We start from the raw sequence: 24,574 nt of genomic DNA, 5'->3' as shown, positions 1-24,574 counted from the left end.
ATTATAAGAATAGTTTAATATTTTTCTGCGATTTTAGTATTTCTGTTTTGCTATTTGTTTCACAACTCTGAAATTGTTCAGTGATGTTCTGTTTATTGTCTAATATATTTTATTAAATATATTTCAAGATTAAATTTGTATTTGAGAAAGAATGAATTCTCAAAATGCTTTTTGTTTTCCAGAAATGGCTCAGGGATCAATCAGCAGTGTGTATGTCTCATCCTCATCAGGTTCAGCTTCAAATGGGACAAGATTTTCAAACAGGTTAGATGAGATAGGCTTTTATGTTTACTTCTCATCCAGGCACGTGACAAGCTTCAACTGAGGCCTTGCTTTGAGTATTTTTTGAGAATTCCAGTATACCTCAAGATATTTTTTTAAAATTAAAACCACCCACAGGTCCATGTATGAATTTATCAGGAGTTTTCCACAATATCCAAACACCAGGAACCAACACATGTTATGAGGTAGAATATTAGAATCATTTTGTCTTCTGAGGTTTGCTGCTGATAAGGTATCTTTTTAAAAATCTAGTGCTACCAGTATGATGTAGATTTTATGCAGTGTGGAATTGACAGCTCCAGGAGGTTCACAATTTAATCAAGTTTTGGAGAGTGTGTAGCTTTCCAGTTATATAGCATGATAGCAATGCCCTTGTTCACTTTTTATTTCTTGAATGCTTACAGTATCTCTTAAAACATTTAACTATATGGCAATGAAAATCTGCATAGTTAAAGCAATGATATTCCCCATAGTAACCTATGGATGTGAGAGCTGGACCATAAGGGAGGCTGAGCGAAGGAAAGTAGACGCTTTTGAACTATGGTGTTGGAGGAAAATTCTGAGAGTGCCTTGGACTGCAAGAAGATGAAATCAGTCCTTCCTCCAGGAAATAAAGCCCGACTGCTCACTGGAGGGAATGCTATTAGAGGCAAAGATATGAAGTACTTTCGCCATACCATGAGAAGACAGGAAATCTTAGAAAAGATAATGATGCTGGGGAAAATGGAAGGGAAAGGCAGAGGGACCAACCAAGGGCAAGATGGATGGATATTATCCTTGAAGTAACTGGCTTGTCTCTGGAGCTGGGGGTGACGATGGTCAACAGGGAGTTCTGGCATGGGCTGGTCCATGAGGTCACAAAGAGTCAGAAGTGACAGAATAAACAACAAAATATGGGAAACTTTTAACTCTCTCTCTCTCTCTCTCTCTCTCGATATATATATATATATATATATATATATATATATATATATATATATACATACACACACACACACATACATACATACACATATACACACGTTCAGACATGCTCATGTGATCCTTTAAGCTGCAGTCTTCTTTTCCCAATTCACTGTGGTTTTTATTTACCCTTTGTTACATCAGTATTTGATGTAACACCCTACAATTTCAAAAAATAAGAAGTGAATGGGGCAAAGTGAGTGTTATCAGGGTTGATCTCATTCTGATACATCTTGTTCTTCAGTTGAACCCAAAAAGGAACAGTGATTAAATAACTTCCTGTTATCAGTTTTGCTAGGGAGATGAGCCCAGATAATTTATCCCCATGTTCCATTTACAATTTTGCAGGACTTGTCAGATTAACACAGTTTGTAGGTACATGGTAGACTTGCAAAAGTTCAATGTACCAAGGGTTTTTGTTTATTTCCATCAAGCCACTTCAGTGCATGGCAATTGTATAAATGGGAGACTTCCAAGATTGTGTTGTCGAAGGCTTTCATGGCCAGAATCACTGGGTTGCTGTAAGTTTTTCAGGCTGTATGGTCGGAAGCATCCTCTCCTGATGTTTTGCCTGCATCTTTGGCAGGCATCCTTAGAGGTTGTGAAGTCTTCCTCATAATCTGAAAAACTTACAGCAACTTCTAAGATTCCCTATCATCAATATCCTGCAAAGGTCCTGCAGACTCAACCGTGCCTTCCTTGATTTAGTTTGTCCATGTGCTCTTTTCTTTTCATACTGCCTTTCATTCTATCACGTGTTAATCAATTTTTCTAATGACTTATGACATCATTAGAAAAGAAGATAATAGTTGGTAAAGATCAAGGTACTATCAAGGGTAGGAAAAGGCTAACTAACTATATTTATTCATGTTTCAGTGACTACTCAAATGGAGGAGATGGAATGTTGGCCACAAGTTCCAATGGATCTCAGTATAGCGGCTCCAGAGTAGAGACGCCAGTGTCTTATGTTGGGGATGATGATGACGAAGACGATGATGATTTTAATGAAAACGATGATGATGACTGATAATTTTTGCCTGTAGACTTTTTAAAATTGTTAAAGTTCAGCAAGCTTCAGGAATATATTCTAGGAAGAGAATTGTCAAAAAAAGTGCGCCATCAAGGAGATACTGGTAAGAGTCCTGAATTTAGAAGTTGCACCTCCAATAAAGTAAAACTAATTGTTTGTTTTCTATGTAGATTTTTTTACATGTGGTGAGGATGTGTGTGTTGATACCAGTGTGTTAATGCAGAACTTTTATTTACTCTTGCTTAGGATTTTTAACTTGAAGGAAAATGCATTTTGCCCCTAAGTGTTGTTGCTAAGTTTGAATATGTAGCCACATCTAATGGAAAATAAAATCTGTCCGCCTGTCAAAAATGCATACATGGAATGGAATTTTATTTAGAGTGCACTTAGGTGATATTTCATACTGAAGCATAGCAAACCATTATATTTTGCTGATCATGCAAAATCCAAAGAAACAAACAAAATAGCCTCTTTTTAAATGCTAGTTTGCAGAAAATGTGTGAATTTGCCCCCTTTTTAAAATTATACTGATCATTGTAATCCCATCAAATTTATATATTGTGTTTGCTGAATGTTAGGACATATGAATTTCAATTTTTGGCAAATGTTTACTGCCAAGTTGGCGCAGCTGTGTAAATGTTTTGAAGGTTTGGAATGAGTTTGCTTATGATGAAAATTTGCCTGATTTCTTACAGGTGGATTTTGAAAACAATTTGTTATATAGTTGTTTACATACCTATAAGTCTATCATATAAAAGACATGTACTGAAACAAATGTTTATATTTGTTTCTTAAGCATCTTCCAGTAATCTATTATAAAGTTGAAATTAAATATAGAGAATGTTTTATGTTTAACTCAGAATTTGTCAATCACTTTTAATACTTCCTTTTTTATAAAAAAAAATTGCAGGGCAGGTGGTAGTCTTTTTAAATTTATTCACAAAGAATTAACTGCACAAATACTGTCAGCTGCCTGTTCTAAGACAGTAGTCTTTTTATTGAAACACAAATAAACTTTTCTGTAATATTTTATGGAATATAAGCAGTTTGTTTTACTTGTTTAATTGTGGCACTATTAGTTTTATTAATAAAAACGCGCGTGGGCATTTTTGACAAGTTCTTTGTTTCTGTAATCAAGACTACTTTCATTTCTGCTTTGTTGCGTTTGATCTTGTCAAGACTCTTCATTTTGGAAGAGTTCTTTAAATTGGTGGTAAGTACATAGACATGAATATTCAAATTTAAATTATGAGAGTCACCTGGAACAAATATCATTGGATTAGCTCCTCCTTGGCTCCAAAAAGCAAGGTCAAAACTCAGATTTTTCTTTCTGTCCTGGGAAAAGGAAATCCCATTCCATTGGATATTCTACCTTGACAAACAGAGCAGTGACTTTGCTTGCTCAAGAGGGTTCAATTTTGTTTTGTGCTTGTCTTTTTACTTTAGCTTTATCTCACAATTTGTCCTTGTTCCTCTTATTTCCTCTCAATTCACTCTTCACTACACGTTAGGGATTAGAGTGTTAGGTGTAGGGAAGGATTTTGTTATTTTATGTACCATGTATACTCATGTATACGTTCATATATAAGTCAATGGAAGGTTTGGGGATCAAATTACTGATTTTTATATGACATATAGATAAGTCAAGGGTTATTCTTCAGGAGGGAGGGGGAACAATACTGCTGCCTCAGGAGGTTTGCCAGACCTGACTATCATTGCCATTTCCCCACCTTGGCATTCAAAAAGTTCTGAAGTTCCACTATAGTAGGGGCTTGGTGCTTCTTTTAGGTTCTCCTAGGATGAACTAAACTCTTGCATTTCTTGCTTTTGCCACAACAAAAGGATGCTTCCTTTTTTTGATGAAGGGTTAAAGGTGCATTACTCATATTGCCCCAAAGATATGTCAACCCAGTTTTTTGGGGTAATTTTTTAGTATAATGTCTAGACTTATACATGAGTATATAGGGTACTTAATACTGGGTGATTTTCTGACTGTAAAATCCAGTGGAACCCTGTTGAAAGGAAGAAGCTGAAAGCAACTAGAGGGTAGGTCAAAGAGAAAACAAGCTACTCCTTCTGTTTACAGAGAATACTTCAAAGCAGAGAGATCAGGGTGTGCTTTCTACACTGCTTTGCAGAAATATTTATCCTCCTTTCCGGGATTTGTTGTGTTACAATCTGGATTTGTAATAAATTAAATTGTAAACAGTTGATAAGCACAATATACCCCATATCTGAAAGTGCAAAATATTTTTGTTGTGATGCAAATGTTAAGCAAACAAAAACAAACTGGTATTCATAAATATTCACACCCAAGTCAACACTTGACAGAAGTATGTTTGGTGACAGTTACAGCTGACGTCTTCTTGGGCAAGTCTCTGTCAGCTTTGTGCCATTTTTGTACTTTTGTGATGAGAAAATTGCCCAACTCTGCCAGGATAGTTCAGAACCATTGACGAAGAGCAATTTTCAGGGTGTTTTTGTGTGTGCAGAGTGTCAGTCAGATTGAGATAGGGGGCTGTGGTGGGGGTCATTCTAAAACATTAGTTGGACTATTTAGGTTCCTTGATATTTCATCTGATGCTGACCAGTTTTCCAGTCTGCTGAGAAATATCCCCAAAACACATATTGCATTCAGCTTTGGACTCATCAGATTGGAGAGCCCCCACCATGCCTTTGTGCAAACTCCAGATTGGCTTGAGTATGATCAGCCCTCCATATTCATGGATTCCTCAACCATGGATTCTACTCTCCATGGCTTGAAAATATTTTTAATATTCCTCCATGTCTTTCAGAATTACCATTGACATTTTAGTTTCTTTTCTCAGGCAGAGTCCTGATTGAGCCATATTTTTCTGTTTTACAATGAATTAATGTTCTAGAGAAGGTTCATTGCTGGAATATTTTTTTTTAAGGACACAACCCTGGTTAGTACTTTCACAAATATTTCCGGCATCCATTTTGATAGCTCCTTGATCTTGTTTATGTTGTTTGTTTAGATATGCTATGTTGCGAACTTGGGCCTTCATAAGAAAGTGTATTTAGTGTGACACTGGAATTTCCCATAAGCAGACTCTTTTCCATAATTCATATAACTTCGGAGCAATGAGTTCACTAGAGTTCATTTAGGACTATCAGCAAAGGGATTGAATACTTAGCAGTCAATAAGTGTTGTCTTGTTTGATTTTATTTACTTAACATTTGGACCACAATGAACATATTTTCTGCATTCCCAGTGTATAGTATCTTATGTAGGTCACATGATAACAATGGAAGTGTAATCCATTTCAATATGAGATTGTAACAGAACAAAATGTGGAAAAATCAGGAGTTGAACTATTCTACAATTCCACAAGTAAAAATTATAGTGTTCCCTTGGTATGGTTTGATTTCAATATATCCCCCCCCCCCCCCCCCCGGTTACCAAAATTGATTGCTGCTCAAGTCCCCATTATGTACAGTGGCATAGTAAAATTGAATCCCTTATATGAAATGACAAAATTGGGATTTGGGAGGTGGGGAATATTTTCAAGCCAACGTTGATTGGACTCTATGGGTTCAGTATCTGTTGATGCAGAGGGCCGACTACAGAATTACTAAGTATGCATCAGGGTAGATAACTTTTCTTTTTACCTCTGTTCTTCTATTGACTTTAAATGAAAAATGGAAAATGCTCTGATCATAAGGGAATAGGCCCAATTTCCTTGTCCTGAATGTGCAGCTCTGCTATTAACCTCCTCCACAACTTGCATGTTAAGTCCTCAAAAGATATTTTGGAGCAACTGGAAATGATGTTAGTTGCTTTCTGTAAGATGCTAGTAAACAAAATATCATTTCAATTGTACTTGCTGTTGAAACAACATTTTGCATGTGGGAAGGAGAGAGCTTATTCAGACAGAACAGAGGTCTTGAGATTTGACCCTGTCTTCCTAAGCATAGAAGCTGAATTTGTTAGATTCAGTTCCCACTTCATGGTAGGTACATAGTGTTCTATATCCTTAGGCCAGTGGTTCTCAACCTGTGGGTCCCCAGATGTTTTGGCCTACAACTCATAGAAACAGCTTACCAGCTGTTAGGATTTCTGGGAGTTGAAGGCCAAAACATTTGGGGACCCACAGGCTGAGAGCTACTGTAAATGCATGGAGTTACAAAAAATGTGTAAGGAAATGAATAATTGTAATGAAACTAATAAAGGAGTTGTAGTATTATACAAATCTGAATTCCTTTCTTTAGTAATTTAAAAGTGGGTTGTTGATCTCTCCCTCCCAACAGCTTCAGCTGTTTGTCTTGGTCAGCTAACTTTCTGAAGGGTTTTTTTACAGCATGTGAAGGATTGGAATGACTAAGTAATGTAGGTGTCCCCTTACAGGGACGAATGTGCTCTCCATGTTTATATGGGAATCATTTTATCAGTGCTTTTTATTTAGAACATATCTCACTTGGAGTTTGTGAGCTAGCTAAAAGACACAGCTTGTGAAGATGAGCCTTCCACTGAGGGCAATCTGTATTACTGTCTATATTTGGTCTATGTGTTGTTACTTTATTAGAATTTTTATTCATGAAATTTTGTGGAAGCATATTTTAAGTATGAAAGATTCCAGCATGTTAGCGTTTTCTTAAGAAAAACTAGGTGCTGTAAAACTTTATTGACCATCAGTATTGCAGTATCATCTTTAAAAGTATACTAAGTAGGTACTATGCAATGTTCTATAAATATGTGAGAGGAAGCCACAGGGAGGAGGGAGCAAGCTTGTTTTCTGCTTCCTTGGAGACTAGGACGCGGAACAATGGCTTCAAACTTCAAGAGAGGAGATTCCATCTGAACATTAGGAAGAACTTCCTGACTGTGAGAGCCGTTCAGCAGTGGAACTCTCTGCCCCGGAGTGTGGTGGAGGCTCCTTCTTTGGAAGCTTTTAAGCAGAGGCTGGATGGCCATTTGTCAGGGGTGATTTGAATGCAATATTCCTGCTTCTTGGCAGGGGGTTGGACTGGATGGCCCATGAGGTCTCTTCCAACTCTTTGATTCTATGATTCTATTCTATGATTCTCACATTTTACATTCAAAAATCACATATTCCATGCTCAAGGGTAGCTGGCTCCCTTACAAATAAAGTATATTACATGTAACCAACGTACTACAGGTTGAGCATCTCTTATCAAGAATTCCATGGGACTGAAATGGTGACACCTTTGCTTGTTTTGGTGGCTCACAGTTTCATGCAGAATTACTTAAAATACTGTGTGTAAAATTACCTTCAGGCAGGGTGTTTAAAGTGTTTATGAAACAAATAAATTTGACATTTAGACTTGGGCCCCATTTCCAAGATACCTCGTGTACTTATATGCCAGTAAGAGTATTCAAAAATCCCAAATGCTTCTGGTCCCAACCATTTCGGATAAGGGCGACTCAACCTGTTTTTTGCAGTCTGTATGGTTTTATATTAAGTACGTCTGATGAAATAATGTCATTATTGGGTGATGCCCAGTAAATCTAGTGTTCTGCTGAGTGTCTTAAAGTAGGCAACTGTAATCATGTTAACTTGTATAATAAAGCACAGTTCTAAAATAGACACTGAAAGTAAACTTTATACAATTGAACAGTATCATCAAAGAAAAGTTTGTTATTTTCATTGCCCTTAAAGCATAGAGGTATAATGTATTAAACTATGGATACTTCAATGAGAAATCCATACAAATAAATACAAAGTTACATGATACATAAATATTGTGTTGTCCAGTGTTCTTAACTCTTAAGGAGTTAATCAGTGCTGTTACTGCTTAAGCTTTTATGCAAACTTTGAATTCCACTTTTCCTTCATATGGGTCATGAGGATTATCTGAAGTAATTCCTGTACCAACCACTCTGCACACGGCGTGTATTTCTTTGTTTATGGGAATGTTGAGAAGCTTCACTGCTACCAATGGATTACTGTAGCTTGGCTGGGATGAAAATAACGATATGAAATTAGTTGTGCTGTTATTAAAAACAGTGGATAAACTCCAGGGTCCATGCCTCCCTCAACCCACTGGGTACCCCGACCTGCAAGGATAACATTTGGTTTTGGAAAAAGCCAGATTTCCCCGTTAAAACAATGTGTAAGGCTCCTGTCCTGTTTTCCATCTATCATGCTTCCTGAAAACAAGGTGTGTGCTATTAAAAACATGTTTTGGGGTAGAAAATGCTCCTTTTTTTGCTGCTATATGCTGTTGCATTTTAAAGAAGGTTACCAGCAGATGTTTGCAACCACAGACTTCATGTTGCCCTTCCACTGACTTACAACTTTAAAAGGAAAAATGTAGAGACAAAGACATACCTGTGCCTTACATCCATAGTAGGGGAAATAGTGAAGTTTAAAAGTTCCATTTCTAGGATAATATTGTACATCTAGTGGGCTTTCATCATCCTGTTGGTCACAAGTAGGACATGTGTCAACGCTCATAGCATACTAGACAGCAACATCTAGTGTTAAAGTCCTGCAGCATTTGAACTTGTAATCCACATAACTTGCTAATGTTGTTACAGCTTGCATCTAAGCCTAATGAACTGTCTGGAAATAAATTATCACTGATTTTGAATAAAGGTTAGTTTGGCATTTCATTTAATAAACTAACAAAATGGCACATGAATAATAGACATGTTGCATATTTCCAACTATATCTGCAAAATACAGAAATGCAGGTATTTCATTCTGGGTTTTCAAATCTCACCAAAAGCTGTCTTAGAAAAAAAAACTTGTTGATAGTTTTGCTGACTTACCTTTGAAATAAATTTTGAGAAAGTGTGGAGGGAAGATAAGCTTAGGTAATGATTTCACAATAGAGAATGGGTTAAGGCTTTTCCTGCTCCATATTGTTTGTTCCATAAAAAATAGGGCCCTTCTACACAGCTGTATAAAATCCACATTGAACTGGTTATATGGCAGTGTGGACTCAGATAACCCGGTTCAAAGCAGATATTGTGAATTATCTGCCTTGATATTCTGGATTATATGGTTGTATGGAAGGGCCCTTAAGTTTTTGAGGTAGGGACAGAAGGACATTACTTATAGAAATGTCTCATTGCAATATTCTGCAAAGGAGCCTTTGACCTCTAGTAGGACTAACTGCAGTACAAGAACATAATACTTTACCAGTGTTGTGCAGTTTACTCTTGGTTCTGTGCCATTGCCCGGAAGAAAATTGATAATCTGTAATGAAACAATTTAATCATTAAAATGGTGAAAACTTTTGTGACTTCGGATCTGCTGATATATGTAATTACTTTGAATTAACTTCAGGTTGATAGATAAAATTAGGCAAACAGTGGCTGAGAAAAATTATATTTAGGTGATATATACTGGAAGGTGCCATTTGCACCTGGAGCTTTTTATTTATATAGATGGATATATAGATATTGAACCATTTTATTCTGCTATACCTGCATTTACTAGCCTAGTAGTTATTTTAACTATAGAAAAATGTATTCCCATTCACATTTGCCATTTCTGGCATGCTGGTGTTGTTGGATGGGAGATTTAGTAAAATAAGAATCAGTAGGGCTTCCCCACTTCTGCAGAAACTCATCAATTCCAGATCCCTGAATGCACAAAGAATACATTCCAAATTGTCTTTCAACAACATCCCCTAACAAATAGTTTTACCTGTTATGTTAGCTAATAAACAATGTTTTCAAATATCTGTTTTGTACTTACTCTGTTCATTTTTATTATTAAACATGGACTTCCTTCTGGAAAACCAAAAGTGGGATCCACAAGACCAGAACAGTTTCCGAGCATCTCTTGTGTAAATTTGCAAGAATGTTTTGTATGGTTTGGAGCATCAAAATTCTTTTGGAAGTAGTATCCTTCCCCAGAACAATTGATATTGGCTTGCTGTGCAGTTTCATTGTAACCTACATGTATTTACAGAAAAGGACGGAAATTACTTTTCAGGGATTCTTTGGGTACAACCAATCAATGTTGCTGAACAGTTCAGTAGATTTTGCAGTAGAATTTGGAGACAAAAGATCCAGATTGGCAGTTATGCTGCTTCCGAAGAATAATTCTAATTCAAAACACGTTGAAGCTTAGTAAAGCACACTTTCGTTTATCTGTAAGTTCCTGCCATTTATGTCTCTAGGACAAACCCCCTTATAAGATAGTGGTGTTGTTATTATTCTAAACATATTAGTCAAGTGCACAATTCAAGATTCAAACTATGGAGCCAGTAAGCTGTAAGGCCACACTTGTGCCACTAGATTAAAACACATTATTAATAAAGTAAAAGGACTACTAATTGCAGCCCAAAGGTGCTTAAACCCAATACAACTTTTGCTGGAACACATTAATTTAACTTTGGTGATGGCAATGGACTTAGGCCCCTTTCACACAATTGAATAAAATCCCACATTTTCTGCTTTGAACTAGGATATATGGTAGTGTAAACTCAGACAACCCAGTTCAAAGCTGATATTGTGGGATTTTCTGCCTTGATATTCTGGATTATATGGCTGTGTGGAAGGGCCTTGAGTTGATACTAAAGCTTAGTCTGGAAATAGTACATTGTATACTAAATTGCAATTTAGTAATTTAGTAAATTTTAAAATCCACTTTTGGAATTCAGTATTATCCATAATTCAGTTCTAATTTGTTTTAACAAATTACACTTTAAATTCATGTTTTAATTGCCGTATTTTTGTAAATGGAATTAGGGCACCCTGTTATAATACTATTGTCTCTAAAGATTCCAGGATCCTGATTTATCTAGATACTGTTTAGCAAAACACTGTAGTAAAAGTTATTTTCTTGAAGAATCATAAATCATCTCAAAATATGTGTCATTTCGACATAATTGCTAGCAGCCATTTGAAATCTGAATCGGCTTCAATATGATTTGATTATACTTTTGAAGTCTGTTTGAAATAATAGCTTTACCTCTTGTTAACCATACTATCTTTCTTCTCTTTACCTGAAAGAAACTTTTGAAGAGTCTTAACAAAACCTTCCCAAGAGTGTTCTTCTGAAATATTGTAATAAATCTCCAATCCCTTTTCACCATACACATCTGGTCGTAACGTCACCCCTTCATTCAAAGCAGTTAAAATTCAAAATGTGAAGAAGAAAATAATAATGTTAGTAATAGTTATTAGAAATCTGTATTTGCACTTCTGTTACTTGGTAGAACACATTCAGATACATTCCTAGTTTAATATCGAAAAATTAAAGCTGTAGATTAAATATGAGGGTTCATCTCCGTTTCCATACAATGGCTTCTGTCTCAAGGTAGTTGGTCATAAAATACAATCTTATATTCTTGTAAATAACATCTTTGTCGAAAATACTCTAAAACAAGGAGCAAAATCAGAACGGGTTTGATATATTAGATCTCAAATTCTAAGAATAGTTGTCAATATTCTACATTGTTTACTTAGTTACATATGTATAAATAAAGTTCCAACTGTTAAGATGGTCTGGGCAGGGGGTGTCACAAAGTCTTACAATAAGATTAGTCTTGCTTGTATATGAAGGATCCATAACCCCAGGTTACAAATCCGCAACCGCAACACTGAGTGCCAGGCAATATTTTGTGTTTTGTGGATTCTACAGCTTTAATCGAATGCACAGAATAGTACCTGGTGATTTTAATCGATCTTGGTAGTCCGGTGTATATGGATTGAGTGTCTTCATTAAAGAATATATACACAGTGCGAACAGCCCAGTCACCACCACATAGAACGCAACATAGTAAAGACTGATCCATACTATTAAGAAAACATTAGAAATAAATGTGGTTAAAAACATCCAAAAAATCAGGATATTGGTTACTTTTTAGTACTCTATAATCCTATCTTTAAATACCTAATTAATACAACACTGACATCTATGTTAAGAACAGCTGAAGAACAAATAGTCTAGGTTGTATTAGTGTTTTAAAAGTGTTTTAGTAGAGGAACATCTCATTCTTCTAGTTAAGCATTCTAGAATTTGAACAGGACATGCAGAATTGGGACATAAAAGCATAACCAAATATAGAAAGTTAATTCCTATAGCCATTTTCTAATAAGGGTCCCAAGGTTTTTCAGATCAGAACATGTTCTGTAATCTCAAAAATAGAGTGAAAGAGTGTGCCACAGTGGTGAAAATTAAATGGGAAAGGAGGGGGATTTCAGCTGACATTAAAATGTTTTGATTTTGAAATTATTTTTGTAAAGTAAGAAAAAAAACCTGCATATTAAGTCTAATATAAAAACAACATATTGAAACTTCACAAAATGATTATCAAAATATTTTTTGTGAATGATCATTTAGGGATTAAAATACTTGCATTCAATTACATCTTTTCGAAGGCAATGAATAGGTCAAATAAACTACTTCAGGCATGTCATTGTGTCCAACCTGAAGGATCTTCTTAATGCTACTGTTGCCACAGACTAGCAGTTCTGGGTCCTTTTAGTAATACTTTTGTTCTATTCATATTTTACAGGCAATCATGTATGCTATTATTAAATAATTATGCCTGCTTAGATGCTAAGACAATAAAAGCAATGGCCTAAATACAATGCTAGTTGTAGTCCCAGAAAACCAATGTGGTTTTCATGTGTTGTCATATCATTCAGTAGTTGATACAATGTGTCTACTATAGGACTAGATATTGGATTTAGGCCAATGGATTTTCAGAGTAGCTTCTATAGCAGTGGTTCCAAAGCTGTGGTCCGCAAGAATGAAAATATGGTCCACAGCCTCACCATTACTACACTGTTGCCTTGAAACCACACGACAACGGGGATGTCAGGAGAGGAGAGGCTGGCTATCCGTGAAATATTACTACTACCACATCAGCTCTAGATTATTAAATATGGTTTTCTGTGGGTGAGCAGATGGCAACTACTGGATGGCATATGTTCTGTATCAGAAACTAAAGCTGATGTGGTCTGTCCAATGCAATTTTTTGAATCAGCACTCCAAATAAACAAAATCTAAAGTTGACCAAAAACTGATTTGTAATCATTTTGCTACTAATGTTGGAAAGTGGTGCCTGGTCAAAGTGGTCTTTGGTCAAAAAAAGGTTGGGAACCACTGTTCTATAGAGTAATTTGTAGCTTTAACAAAGTTTTACAGTACAAGAAATAGGGAATTAACTTGATGATGACCCAGAATCATAATTCTAAAAAATTGTCAAATTCAAATTTCAGCAATATATCCAGACCTCCAGAATGCATTATCTTTAAGTTTCTCTTATGAACACATACCCCAGTTAATCAAGGTTCTTCCCATTAACTGTCCCGTGTCCGGATTCCATACGAAACGCTGGAAATTTTCCATTCGTTGGCTACATGTCTTCTTTTCATTAAGTGTTGCCATTCTTTCCCCACTCGAAAACTAGGAGCTCCAAAAAAGCAAGCTCTTAAACTGGTGTCCAAAGAGCTGACCAGGTAACTGTTTTGATTTTATAGCCTTTTCCTTGAAGGTCATTCAAATATATCCATTACCAGAAAGAACTGATAATGGCCCATATCTACTCAGTCATGACGGTGTATGTTTTGATAAGCAAAATATTCATTTGGAAACAGAATCTAATTCCTATAAAATGACCTTTCTTTCTCCTTCCTCCTTCACATTGCGTATTTTGCATGAACCATGCAATATATTCAATGTGATAGGTGTTATCAAAGTAGATTAAATCAACAAATTCTCAAAGAACCAACAACCACTTCAGCTACAATGCTTTATAGATTTTTGGCCAATGAACCTACATAGGTACTATACTCGACAGGCATTTCAATAATTATTCACAAAATTTTGTTCTATTAAGTTGATACTTATAAGATTTATCAAGGCAATTGACACTAATAGTGGTAGGTTCTTATCATTGACACAACCAGAAATGGCTAAAGTACCAGGAAATATCATAAGCTAATGCAAATTAAAGGTAGTGTAATGCTAGTCTCATTCATCTCAGCTCTTGGGAAGATGTGTCAAGAGCTGCTTAACTTAATAAAGAATTAATCATATTATTTAGCTGCTGGGAAGGATATCACCTGAATAGTTGATCTTACATGTTAGTTAAAAAGGATAAAATTTACTTTTAAAGTGTGAGGTGAAGATTCAGAATATCTCTAAATATCTGAAATATCTCTCAAAGGGTCCATGTTCTGACTTCAATTGGCCATGCTTAACGACATTCTGCCATCCCTTTCTTTTGTTCTGTTGCAATGATTTTCCCTCTTACACTCTTATTGTCCTTTGGGTTTGTGGACTGCCCGGAAAAGGGATCACCTATAGTAAGATCACCTAGAATGAGTTCTTAACCACGGGTCCATAGACCCCTTGGCGGTCCATGGAAAGATGTCAAGGGGTCCATGAGCTTGAATTGAAAAAAATCTACACAGTATAGTGTGGATTTTGTATGATTTCTGTTTTAATGTAGCGTATTTTGGGAGCAATGAAAAATCGCCTGCAGAGATGGTTTTATGATGCTGTGGAAAAACTCAAATTTCTAAATGTTTGCTATAACGAGCATTTTAACAGACATTGCACTATGTTCAGTTACAAGGTATCCAAATTATTGGAAAGATAAAATGCAATTTTGAATAACCCTAAAACTTAATTTAAAGATGTGCTGAAGTTGAGTGTCTGTGGTTTTCACCTGACTGGTAAAGAGGTCAATGAAACAAAAAAGATTAAGAACTTCTGACCTAGAATATAATTCCAGTGCAATCTTTTATAGTGTTGTTTATTGCAGCAATGCTGCAGTAATTTGATACTGAAATTTTGGGTTTCTTCAGCCCTCCACTACCATCATCGCAGTGCCCAGGCTTGTTGAAAATGTTCTAGTTAGTTAAATGTTTAGGAAAAAAGAGATTTCTGGACAGGTGTAAAAAGATTTGTAAAATTAACTTCTTCGTTAACTGATATATACCTGTACTTATACTAAAGTAAACGTTTCCCCTTGACATTAAGTCTAGTTGAGTCTGACTCTGGGGGGTGGTACTCATCTCCGTTGTTCGTAGATGCCTCCATGGTAATGTGGTGGGTATGACAGCATGGAACGCTGCTACGTTCCCATCAAAGCATTACTTATTAATCTACTCATATTTGCATGCTTTTGAACAACTAAGTTGGCAGAAGCTGGGACTAACAATGGGAGCTGTCCCTGTCCTGTGGATTCAAACTGCTGACCTTCTGGTCAGCAAGTTCTGCAACTTAGCAGTTAAACCCACTGCGCCACCACATACTTATACTATAGTCAGTCTAATATTGGTCTGCTTACATTTAGTTACATTGATGTTCGTTATTATTATTATGATTATTATCTAAACTCCACTTTATCTCCTCAAAGGGGACTCAAAGCAGCTTGATATCCAGTTTAAAATATACAAATACACAAACATTAAAACAGAGTTAAACACAAACAGAATTGAACATTTAAGTTAAAAACCATCAAAACATATTCAAAGTTAAAAATCATAACACCTCCTGACTAGATTACTTAAATACCTCCATCTTTAAATGCCTGTTTAAATAAAAAGGTTATGTAAATTATGTCAGATTTTATTTTTTTTGTAATAGAAGAGCATTTATAAAATATAATTGAAAAAGGTTTCAAAATCATTGTGTTGTAAAATATAAGTATGTTATGAAAATAGAATAAAGAAATGTAATATGGAACCATTCAGACAGTAGGATAAAAACCATGACAAAATATAGAACATTTTTGTTTTATCCATGATTTAAAGCATGAGACGGTGGCTACAAATAATAATAATAATAATAATAATAATAATAATAATAATAATAACTTGTGGTTTTGTAATTTGAAATCCAGCATATATGTTTGCTGTGGCATACTGTGTTTTTTATGTCAGTTAAAAAAAGAAACTTTATTGATACCCCACCGCCATTTCCCATAGCAACTAGGGGCGGCTTACAAAATAGCATACACCGAGATGCCATATATAAAATACATGATAGATAGCATAAAATACATCAACATGAAAACAACAATACATTACATAAACCAGGTATATAAATTGGATAAAACAAACTCTATTAAAAATAGAATCAGTTAAAAGATCCATGTAATCAATATAGCAACCGAGCTGAATGCACAGAATGTAGACACAAAGTGCTTAGTGATTGGCAATCAGTTCTGGTTACTATCTAACCATCAAATGCCTGCTGGGAAAATTAAGTTTTTAACTCTTTCCTAAAGTGTTGTAGTGTAGGGGCTTGTCAAAGCTAGCTATTTGAGCAAGCCATTTGAGCTCAGTTTTTTGGAGGGGGGGGGGGGGATTTTGAGCTACTAAATATGTCATAAATAAAATCAATAAGAGTCCTCAATAATTTTATGAAAAATTAGAGTCATCAGAATTCGATATCTTGACAGAAGGAGACATGTCATAAAACATAACTGTGTTTCCTTTGCTCCCTTATATTTTAGACCATGAAAGACCTTGCTCTAAAAATATTTCAAGTTAAGTGTGAGCACCAGTGGCTCCAATCCTTATTTCAACTTGTTGTTGCTCTTACGCAAGCCTTATCTCTGCTTTTACGTGGAAAACATTGGTCTGTGCACACATAAAGAACTTTGCTGTGTCTCTTTGGAGGCATTTGGCACCCAATTATTTCTTTGTTGTACTTTGTAAAGTATTTGAACATGCTGTTTACTTTTCATTTTGCATTCTTGTCCTTGAGCTAGCTAATAACAAAAAGGACAGTCACATTTCCAGGTGAAGGTGACTGGAGCAATTCCAGCCTATCTGAAACACCATTATCTCCCGACATGAACCTACTGAAGTTGCAAGTTCTTCAGGGAAGGTCTTCCATTCGATTCCACTTCCATCAGAGGAATGCCTGGTAAGATCCAGGGGAGGTCCTTCTTGGTAGATGCTCTCAGACTATGGAAAGCTGAAGGGAGACTCAATTGGCACCCTCCCGGCAAAGACCCTCTTATCTATACGTTTTCAGTTTCTATCTGGTTGGGATTGTGCACGGTGTGTGCTGTTCCTTAATGTGCAAAAAAGTTGTAATGTGTTTTTGTCTGTCTAAAATTCATATTTCTAAAGTGGACTAGGATGCCTTTTTCATTTCAGAGTGGTTTGACTATTCAGTGATACCTTGACTTAAGAGTTTAAGTTATTCTGTGACTGTGACACATTCACATGGAACAATTTAAAATGGTAGAAGCACAAAGTTGTGGCAAGGAAGCACAAAGCACAACGTGAAGAGGCATAAGCATCATTTTCTTAATACTGTACCCATTCTGCCACCCTCCCCCCCCCTTGCTCTCTCTTCCTCTCTCTTCATGAAGCCAAACATACCAGGAATAAAAACCACAAAAATCAACTAACCCAAAGTTAGCGGACAAGAGTGAAGCAAACTGAAATCTCCAAAAACTGACAAGAGCATGCGGCATGAGGCACAAAATTATGCTCTTTTGAAGCCTGAAAGCCCTGGATCTGGTACTAGCGCTCCCTTTCGCACTAGCTCTTAATTCAAAATACTGCTCTTATGTCAAAGTGAAAGCCAGGTCAAAACACTCTAATGTTGAGATGCTCTGAAGTAGAGGTTTTAATGTATGTTTTAGCATAGTATAAGCCACTTTGAGTCATATATGGGGAAAAAATAAAATATACATGAAATCAGATGAGACCATTACTCACAATTTCACTTTCCACATCTGGAAAAAAAGTTTTCTCAAGGCATTTTCTATGTCCCCCAGTGCAATTCTATGTTATGCGTCCACTGAAGGTGTTCATTTCAGTAGGGTTCGCTGTTATCGTGATTCTCATGTTTCCAAGGTAAATCCAGGAATGTATCCCCTACAGATAATACTGTAAATACACTTCATGAGAAAGTACTGAAGTTAAAGGAAGACAAGCACATGTCCTTATAGTGGGTATAGAACCTTTCTTTATCCTATGGGCAACATGCAGACAGGATCACATATGTGAACACATGTCAAAGGGAAGTTTAAACTACTATTCCATTCCCATTAGGAATAACTAGTGAGAGTAGAGGTATCAATTTCTGCAAGCCTTGGCCTCCAAACCCATGACCTCCATTTAAATTGCTGCTAAGAAAACATTTTGCACAAGTCCACAGATGGCAGTTCTCCCATCCCTACATTCCTTCTGGGCCATAGAGAAATGTGGCTTTCATCCCTCCATCCAGAAGTTTCCACATAATGCAGCCAAGGCCCATAGATTGTGTATCCCTAAAATATACCAATCTATTATGTGGCCTGGCACATTATAGTAGTAGGCACACAGCTCAGCAAACTGGCAGCTAGAGTTCCCAAAACTAAGTCTGGACCATGAGGGAAAAGGCTTGATACAAGTCCCAAGTCTCGCCTGATGATATGTTGCCAAGTCTTGCATCAAAGTAGTTCAAAAATTGATCAAAACTTAATACCTGGGCAGGAACTTTTTAGCATGTCTTTCTGTCTGAGAGTGTAGAAAGATATTGTTTTAAGCAACATTGAAAGATGTGATATAAATCTTTTAAACATATATAATGTGTAAATATCTTGATTTTATATTTTCTGCATAGCATTTTGTATAAAATCGTTTAAATATATACAATTGTAATCTTTGATTTTTGAATAAATGTAGCTTGACTACCCTGAATCACCTGAGAGATGGCACGGATTTTAAATGTTGCTTGTAAAAAAGGAATTATTTACTCATGCCTTTAATCACAGTTGTTACTGATACTGCAGTCCAGAAAATGGCTCTTTGGCTTGCTTGTTACGAATGCATTACTGTTATCATTGCGATTGCGCCACTGAGAAATGAAAGAAAATGTGCCTGCTTCTGACATGTGGGCCACTACTAACAGGCCGCGGCCGACATCAACACTAGGCCGCGGCCGCCACCTCCCAGACGAAACCACCGCCCTCTACAGGAGCTAGGCCGCAACTGCAGTGGCTGCCCTCTACAGGGGCTAGGCCGCAACTGCAATTAGGCCGCCGCCGCGGCCTCTTCACCATCAGGCCGCTGTTGAGTGGTCAGCCATCTTTGCCGCCAGGCCGTCGCCGCTGCCGCTCGGGGCGAGACCATCATCACCTCGGGGTCAGAGACCGAACAACCGCCGGACCGCTGCCATCAGCGCGATCGGGGGCCATCGTTGCCTTCCACATCAGGCCGCTATCGCCGCTATCGCCGCGGCCATTACCATCATCCGGCCGCCTTTTCCATCAGGCCGCTGCTGAGTCACGGCCTCCACTGCCGCCCATCTTCCACCAGGGCGAAACAACGAGACTGCGGAGGGTCTGATTGAGTTTGTGTAGATCTTGTGTACTGGCCGTCTTTGTGTGGACCTCTATGAGATATTGTGTACCGACCTTCTTGTGTAGACCTCTGTGTAGACCTTGTGCTGGCCTTTTATGTATACTTCTGTGTAGACCTTTAAGCTGGCCTTCCCTACTCTGATATATTGAGTAAGAGTGTGATTGACCATCTGTGCTGCCCCACCGCCGAGTTGTCATCTCCGGAAGCCCTATCTGCTGGCATACCATCCGTCTAGGGATTTCACCTGGGACCATATCAGCATTTAGCTAAATTGCCATCATCTCAGCCCCATAAGAGGGTGATTATATACTATCAACATAGTACATTCCTGGTTGTCATTGTTGTCATCTGCTGCTAATGTGATAAGAATGTAATAGAGCACTTTAAGGCGCCTGCCGCTTGCTGCTAGATTGCACCAGCACTTACGCCCCTTCCCTGTCCCTCTGTGCCGCACTTTAATTATCATTGAACAGAGCACTTAGATCTAGCACTTTATGAATGTGCCCGATGGCACGTAGTGTTTGTTGCTGATTGAATATTATTATTGGCGGGTCGCACCGAAAACTTGTGCACTTTAAGAACTATCCCATTGGTGTAGCCGGAACACCTACTACCACCTGTATTGTTGCCATCCATGTGGTTCCCCACCCCCCTTTATGTACTGTTCTTGTTACTACTGTGTAGCGGAAGGGGCAGAAGAGGAGGTGGGTGGGAGCCTGTGAATGAAAATGGGGTAGGGAGGAGGGGGGAGGGGGAGAGAGGATGTTGGCAAGAATAAAAAAATCTAACAACGAGCAAAGCAGAAAGCAATTTCTTGGCTCTGGATTGCGGCATGGAGGGGGGGAGGTGTTCCACTAGCCGAGGGGCCCCCATAGAGGTCGTGGTGGGAAGGAGGAGATGCGGAAAAAGGAGACCTCAAATTCGGCCTAATTCGGACTGCTTATCCATATTAACAACCCCCAATCGGTCTCCTAAGGTAAATTGGTGTAACCAGGTGAGCGGACCCTCCGGTTTGAAGGTGGTGTTGTTGAACGCCAGATCTGTCAACGGAAAAACGACCTGGATCCAGGATTTAATCCTGGAGGAGCGGGCAGATCTGGCGTGCATCACGGAGACCTGGTTGGATGAAGCTGGGGGCGTAAACCTCTCCCAGCTTTGTCCTCCAGGTTTCTCCGTGCAACACCAACCAAGAGCCGGAGGACGGGGAGGCGGGGTCGCAGTGGTCTATAGAGATTCCATCCATCTGACCAGGAGCCCCATCCCGCAGACCACAAATTTTGAATGCGTCCACCTGAGGGTGGGTGACCGGGACAGAATAGGGATTCTGTTAGTGTACCGTCCACCTCGCTGCACTACAGTCTCCCTACCTGAGCTAGCGGGGGTGGTCTCGAGCCTGGCGGTGGAGTCCCAACGGCTTCTTGTGCTGGGGGACTTCAACATCCATGCCGAGGCAACCCTCACAGGAGCGGCTCAGGACTTCATGTCTGCCATGGCAACCATGGGGCTGTCCCAACGAATAACTGGCCCCACCCACTGTGCTGGACACACATTGGACTTGGTCTTCTGCCAGGGATGGGAGCAGGGTGGCGGTGTGGAGGAGTTGTCTATCTCTCCGTTGCCATGGACCGACCACTTCCTGATCAGATTTAGGCTCACTGCGCCCCCCAACCTCCGCAAGGGTGGAGGACCCATTAAGATGGTCCGCCCCAGGAGGCTTATGGATCCGGATGGATTCCTGACGGCTCTTGGGGATTTTCCCGCCACCTCGGTAGGTGACCATGTCGAGGCCTTGGTCGCTCTCTGGAATGGGGAGATGACCAGGGCAATTGACATGATCGCTCCGGAACGTCCCCTCTCAAGTAACCGAGCTAAACCAGCTCCTTGGTTCACTGAGGAGCTGGCAGCGATGAAGCGAAGGAAGAGGGTACTAGAGAGCGTGTGGCGCTCGGACCCAAGCGAGCCAAACCGAACACGGTTCGTGTCCTTTTTAAGGGCATATGCCGCGGCAATAAAAGCCGCAAAGAAAACTTTCTTTGCGGCTACTATTGCGTCTGCAAAAAACCGTCCGGCGGAGTTGTTTCGGATTGTCAGAGGTCTTTTAACTCCCCCTACCTCAGGTGAGAGCCCTGACAATTCGGCCACGCGCTGTGAAGCATTTGCTCGGTTCTTTGCAGACAAAGTCGCTTTGATCCGCTCTGGGCTGGACGCCACATTAAATGCAGTCTCCGTGGATGTGACACAAGCACCTGCTTGTCCTATTTTGTTGGATTCTTTTCAGTTTGTGAAGCCCGAGGATGTGGACAAGATACTTGGAGGAATGAGGCCCACCACGTCCATCCTAGACCCCTGCCCATCCTGGCTTCTGAAGGAGGCCAGAGGGGGATTGGCCGAGTGGGTAACGGTGGTGGTTAATGCCTCCCTTCGGGAAGGCAAGATTCCAGCGAGCCTAAAACAGGCTGTTATAAAGCCGCTGTTGAAGAAACCATCATTGGACCCCACCAAATTCGACAACTTTCGGCCTGTTTCCAATCTTCCCTTCTTGGGCAAAGTCATGGAAAGCGTGGTGGCCTCACAACTCCAGGTATTCTTGAGAGACACGGATTATCTGGATCCGGCACAGTCTGGTTTCAGACCGGGACATGGTACCGAGACGGTCTTGGTCGCCTTAGTCGATGATCTACGCCGGGAGCTAGACAGGGGGAGTGTGTCCCTGTTGGTGCTCCTGGACCTCTCAGCGGCCTTCGATACCGTCGACCACGGTATTCTTCTGGGGCGCCTTGCAGAGATGGGTCTTGGGGGCACTGCTTTGCAGTGGCTCCGGTCATTTCTGGAGGGTCGCACTCAGAAGGTGTTATTGGGGGACTCCTGTTCAACACCACAGCCTTTGACCTGTGGGGTTCCTCAGGGCTCCATCCTGTCCCCCATGCTGTTTAACATCTACATGAAGCCGCTGGGTGAGATCATCCGGAGTTTCGGGGTGCGGTGTCATCTGTACGCAGATGATGTCCAACTCTGTCACTCCTTCCCACCTGCTACTAAGGAGGCCGTCGAAGTCCTGAACCGGTGCCTGGCCGCTGTAATGGTCTGGATGAGGGCGAACAAACTGAAATTAAATCCAGACAAGACAGAGGTACTCCTGGTCAGTCGCAAGGCCGAACAGGGTATAGGGTTACAGCCTGTGCTGGACGGGGTCGCACTCCCCTTGAAGGCGCAGGTTCGCAGCTTGGGTGTGACCCTGGACTCGTCGCTGAGCCTGGATCCCCAGGTTTCAGCGGTGACCAGGGGAGCATTTGCACAGCTCAGGCTTGTGCGCCAGCTGCGCCCGTATCTTGGGAAGTCTGACTTGGCCACGGTGGTACACGCTTTGGTCACATCCCGCCTCGACTACTGCAACGCTCTCTACGTGGGGCTGCCCTTGAAGACGGCCCGGAAGCTTCAGCTAGTCCAGCGCGCGGCAGCCATGTTGCTAACAGGAGCAGGGCGCAGGGAGCATACAACGCCCCTGCTGTCCCAGCTCCATTGGCTGCCGATTTGCTACCGGGCCCAATTTAAGGTGCTGGTGTTATCCTACAAAGCCCTAAACGGTTCCGGCCCAAAATACCTTGCAGACCGCATCTCGGCCTACGAGCCCACGAGGACCTTGAGATCATCTGGGGAGGCCCTTCTCTCGGTCCCGCCCGCCTCGCAGGCACGTTTGGCGGGGACGAGAGAGCGGGCCTTCTCAGTGGTGGCCCCCCGGCTGTGGAACACCCTCCCTGCTGAAGTGAGACAGGCGCCCTCCCTTATGGCCTTTCGTAGGAGCCTGAAAACATGGCTTTTCGAGTTGGCCTTCAACTGAGTGCTGTATCATTGGAAATGATGACTGGAATGGACTACGACTATGGAACTGATTATGACCCCATGATATGACGAAGCGGATTTTTAGCATAAGTTCATGTTACGTAGTAGTAGATTGTTGTGTACTGTCTTGATTTATTGTAAACTGTCTTTTCTATGTTGTTGTTCACCGCCACGAGTCGCCCTAGGGCTGAGAGTGGCGGTTTATAAATGCAGGAAATAAATAAAATAAATAAATAATAAATAAATAACTTTGGGTATTGTCCATTGGAAATGCTGAAAAACATGGAAAAGACATTACAAAGACATTCTTGAGTACTTTCTTCTTCCACATACACTTTAGTAAGCTCCTTCCTCAATAATCTAATTGGAGATGGAATTGTTTTTTGTTGTTGTTGTTATTATTATTATTATTATTATTATTATTATTATTTGATACACAACAAGGGGACACAGGAAACAAGACCATGATGCTGGCTTTTGTATTCGATCACACGTCGGAAACCTCCCAAGTGTCTAAGACTGAGTGATGTATTGGCAAATAATGTGTGCAGATCTTAGAAGGGTGGCCTTTTGCAGCTGACAGATGGTAATTTTGTCAGTGCTGATAGTTTTTAAGTGCAGGCCAAGGTCTTTAGGCACTGCATCCAGTGTGCCGATCACCACTGGGACCACCTTTACCAGCTTGTGCTAGGGGAGGAGGAAGAGGAGGAGGACTCTTCTTCTAGTTTTCATTATTATTATTATTATTATTATTATTATTATTATTATTGTTATTAGAAACACAGCAAGATGAGTCCACAGCAGACACTCTGCTGGCTTTTGTATTGGATCACACATCAGACACTTAGTGTCTAGGACTGTGTGATGTATCGGTGGGTAATGTGAGCAGATCCCAGTAAGGTGGCCTTTTGCAGCTGGCAGATGATAATCTTGTCAGCGTCAATTGTGTTTAAGTGCAGGCCAAGGTCTTTAGGCACTGCACCCAGTGTGCCACTCACCACTGGGACCACATTGACTGGGTTGTGCCAGAGTCTTTGCTGTTTGATCTTTAAATCCTCATATCGTGTTAGCTTTTCCAGTTGTTTCTCGTTAATCATGCTGTCGCCTGGGATTGCAACATCGACAATCCATACTTTGTTTTTTAACACAATCGTGAGGTCAGAAGTATTATGCTCCAAAACTCTGTCTGT

General features: G+C 39.7%; 2 protein-coding genes across 7 annotated transcripts in view; one reads left to right on the top strand and one right to left on the bottom strand.

The window, feature by feature from the left end:
* The window catches only part of TFDP1 (transcription factor Dp-1), a 41,665-nt gene extending 38,274 nt beyond the window's left edge, over positions 1-3,391 (top strand). For all 6 annotated transcript variants that reach the window (XM_060769660.2, XM_060769658.2, XM_067466848.1 and 3 more), the window contains exons 11-12: positions 183-264; positions 2,122-3,391. In XM_060769660.2, coding sequence (XP_060625643.1) covers positions 183-264; positions 2,122-2,272 — 233 coding nt within the window. In that variant the 3' untranslated portion in view covers positions 2,273-3,391. The remainder of the gene's footprint in view (positions 1-182; positions 265-2,121) is intronic.
* A 4,662-nt stretch (positions 3,392-8,053) lies between these two features.
* Positions 8,054-13,672, bottom strand: ATP4B (ATPase H+/K+ transporting subunit beta). The gene is made up of 7 exons (XM_060767097.2): positions 13,503-13,672; positions 11,886-12,014; positions 11,222-11,335; positions 9,967-10,166; positions 9,406-9,462; positions 8,590-8,679; positions 8,054-8,215 (listed from the first exon to the last, which is right to left on the bottom strand). The coding sequence occupies exons 1-7, from the start codon at positions 13,612-13,614 to the stop codon at positions 8,054-8,056; spliced, it is 864 nt and encodes a 287-aa protein (XP_060623080.2). The 5' UTR covers positions 13,615-13,672.
* Positions 13,673-24,574: the final 10,902 nt, after the last annotated feature.

This window comes from Anolis sagrei, chromosome 3, assembly GCF_037176765.1.
Source record: "Anolis sagrei isolate rAnoSag1 chromosome 3, rAnoSag1.mat, whole genome shotgun sequence".
Taxonomy (NCBI): Eukaryota; Metazoa; Chordata; class Lepidosauria; order Squamata; family Dactyloidae; genus Anolis; species Anolis sagrei.
This window is presented reverse-complemented; position numbering and strand designations above follow the sequence as displayed.

Coding starts and splice junctions, on each gene's coding strand:
- ATP4B (XM_060767097.2), bottom strand. CDS start 13,614: ATGGCAACACTTAATGAAAAGAAGACATGTAGCCAACGAATGGAAAAT. Junction 11,336..11,885: donor AGATCGATTAAAATCACCAG/GTACTATTCTGT, acceptor CTTTGAATGAAG/GGGTGACGTTACGACCAGAT. Junction 8,680..9,405: donor GAGTAAACTGCACAACACTG/GTAAAGTATTAT, acceptor TGTGACCAACAG/GATGATGAAAGCCCACTAGA.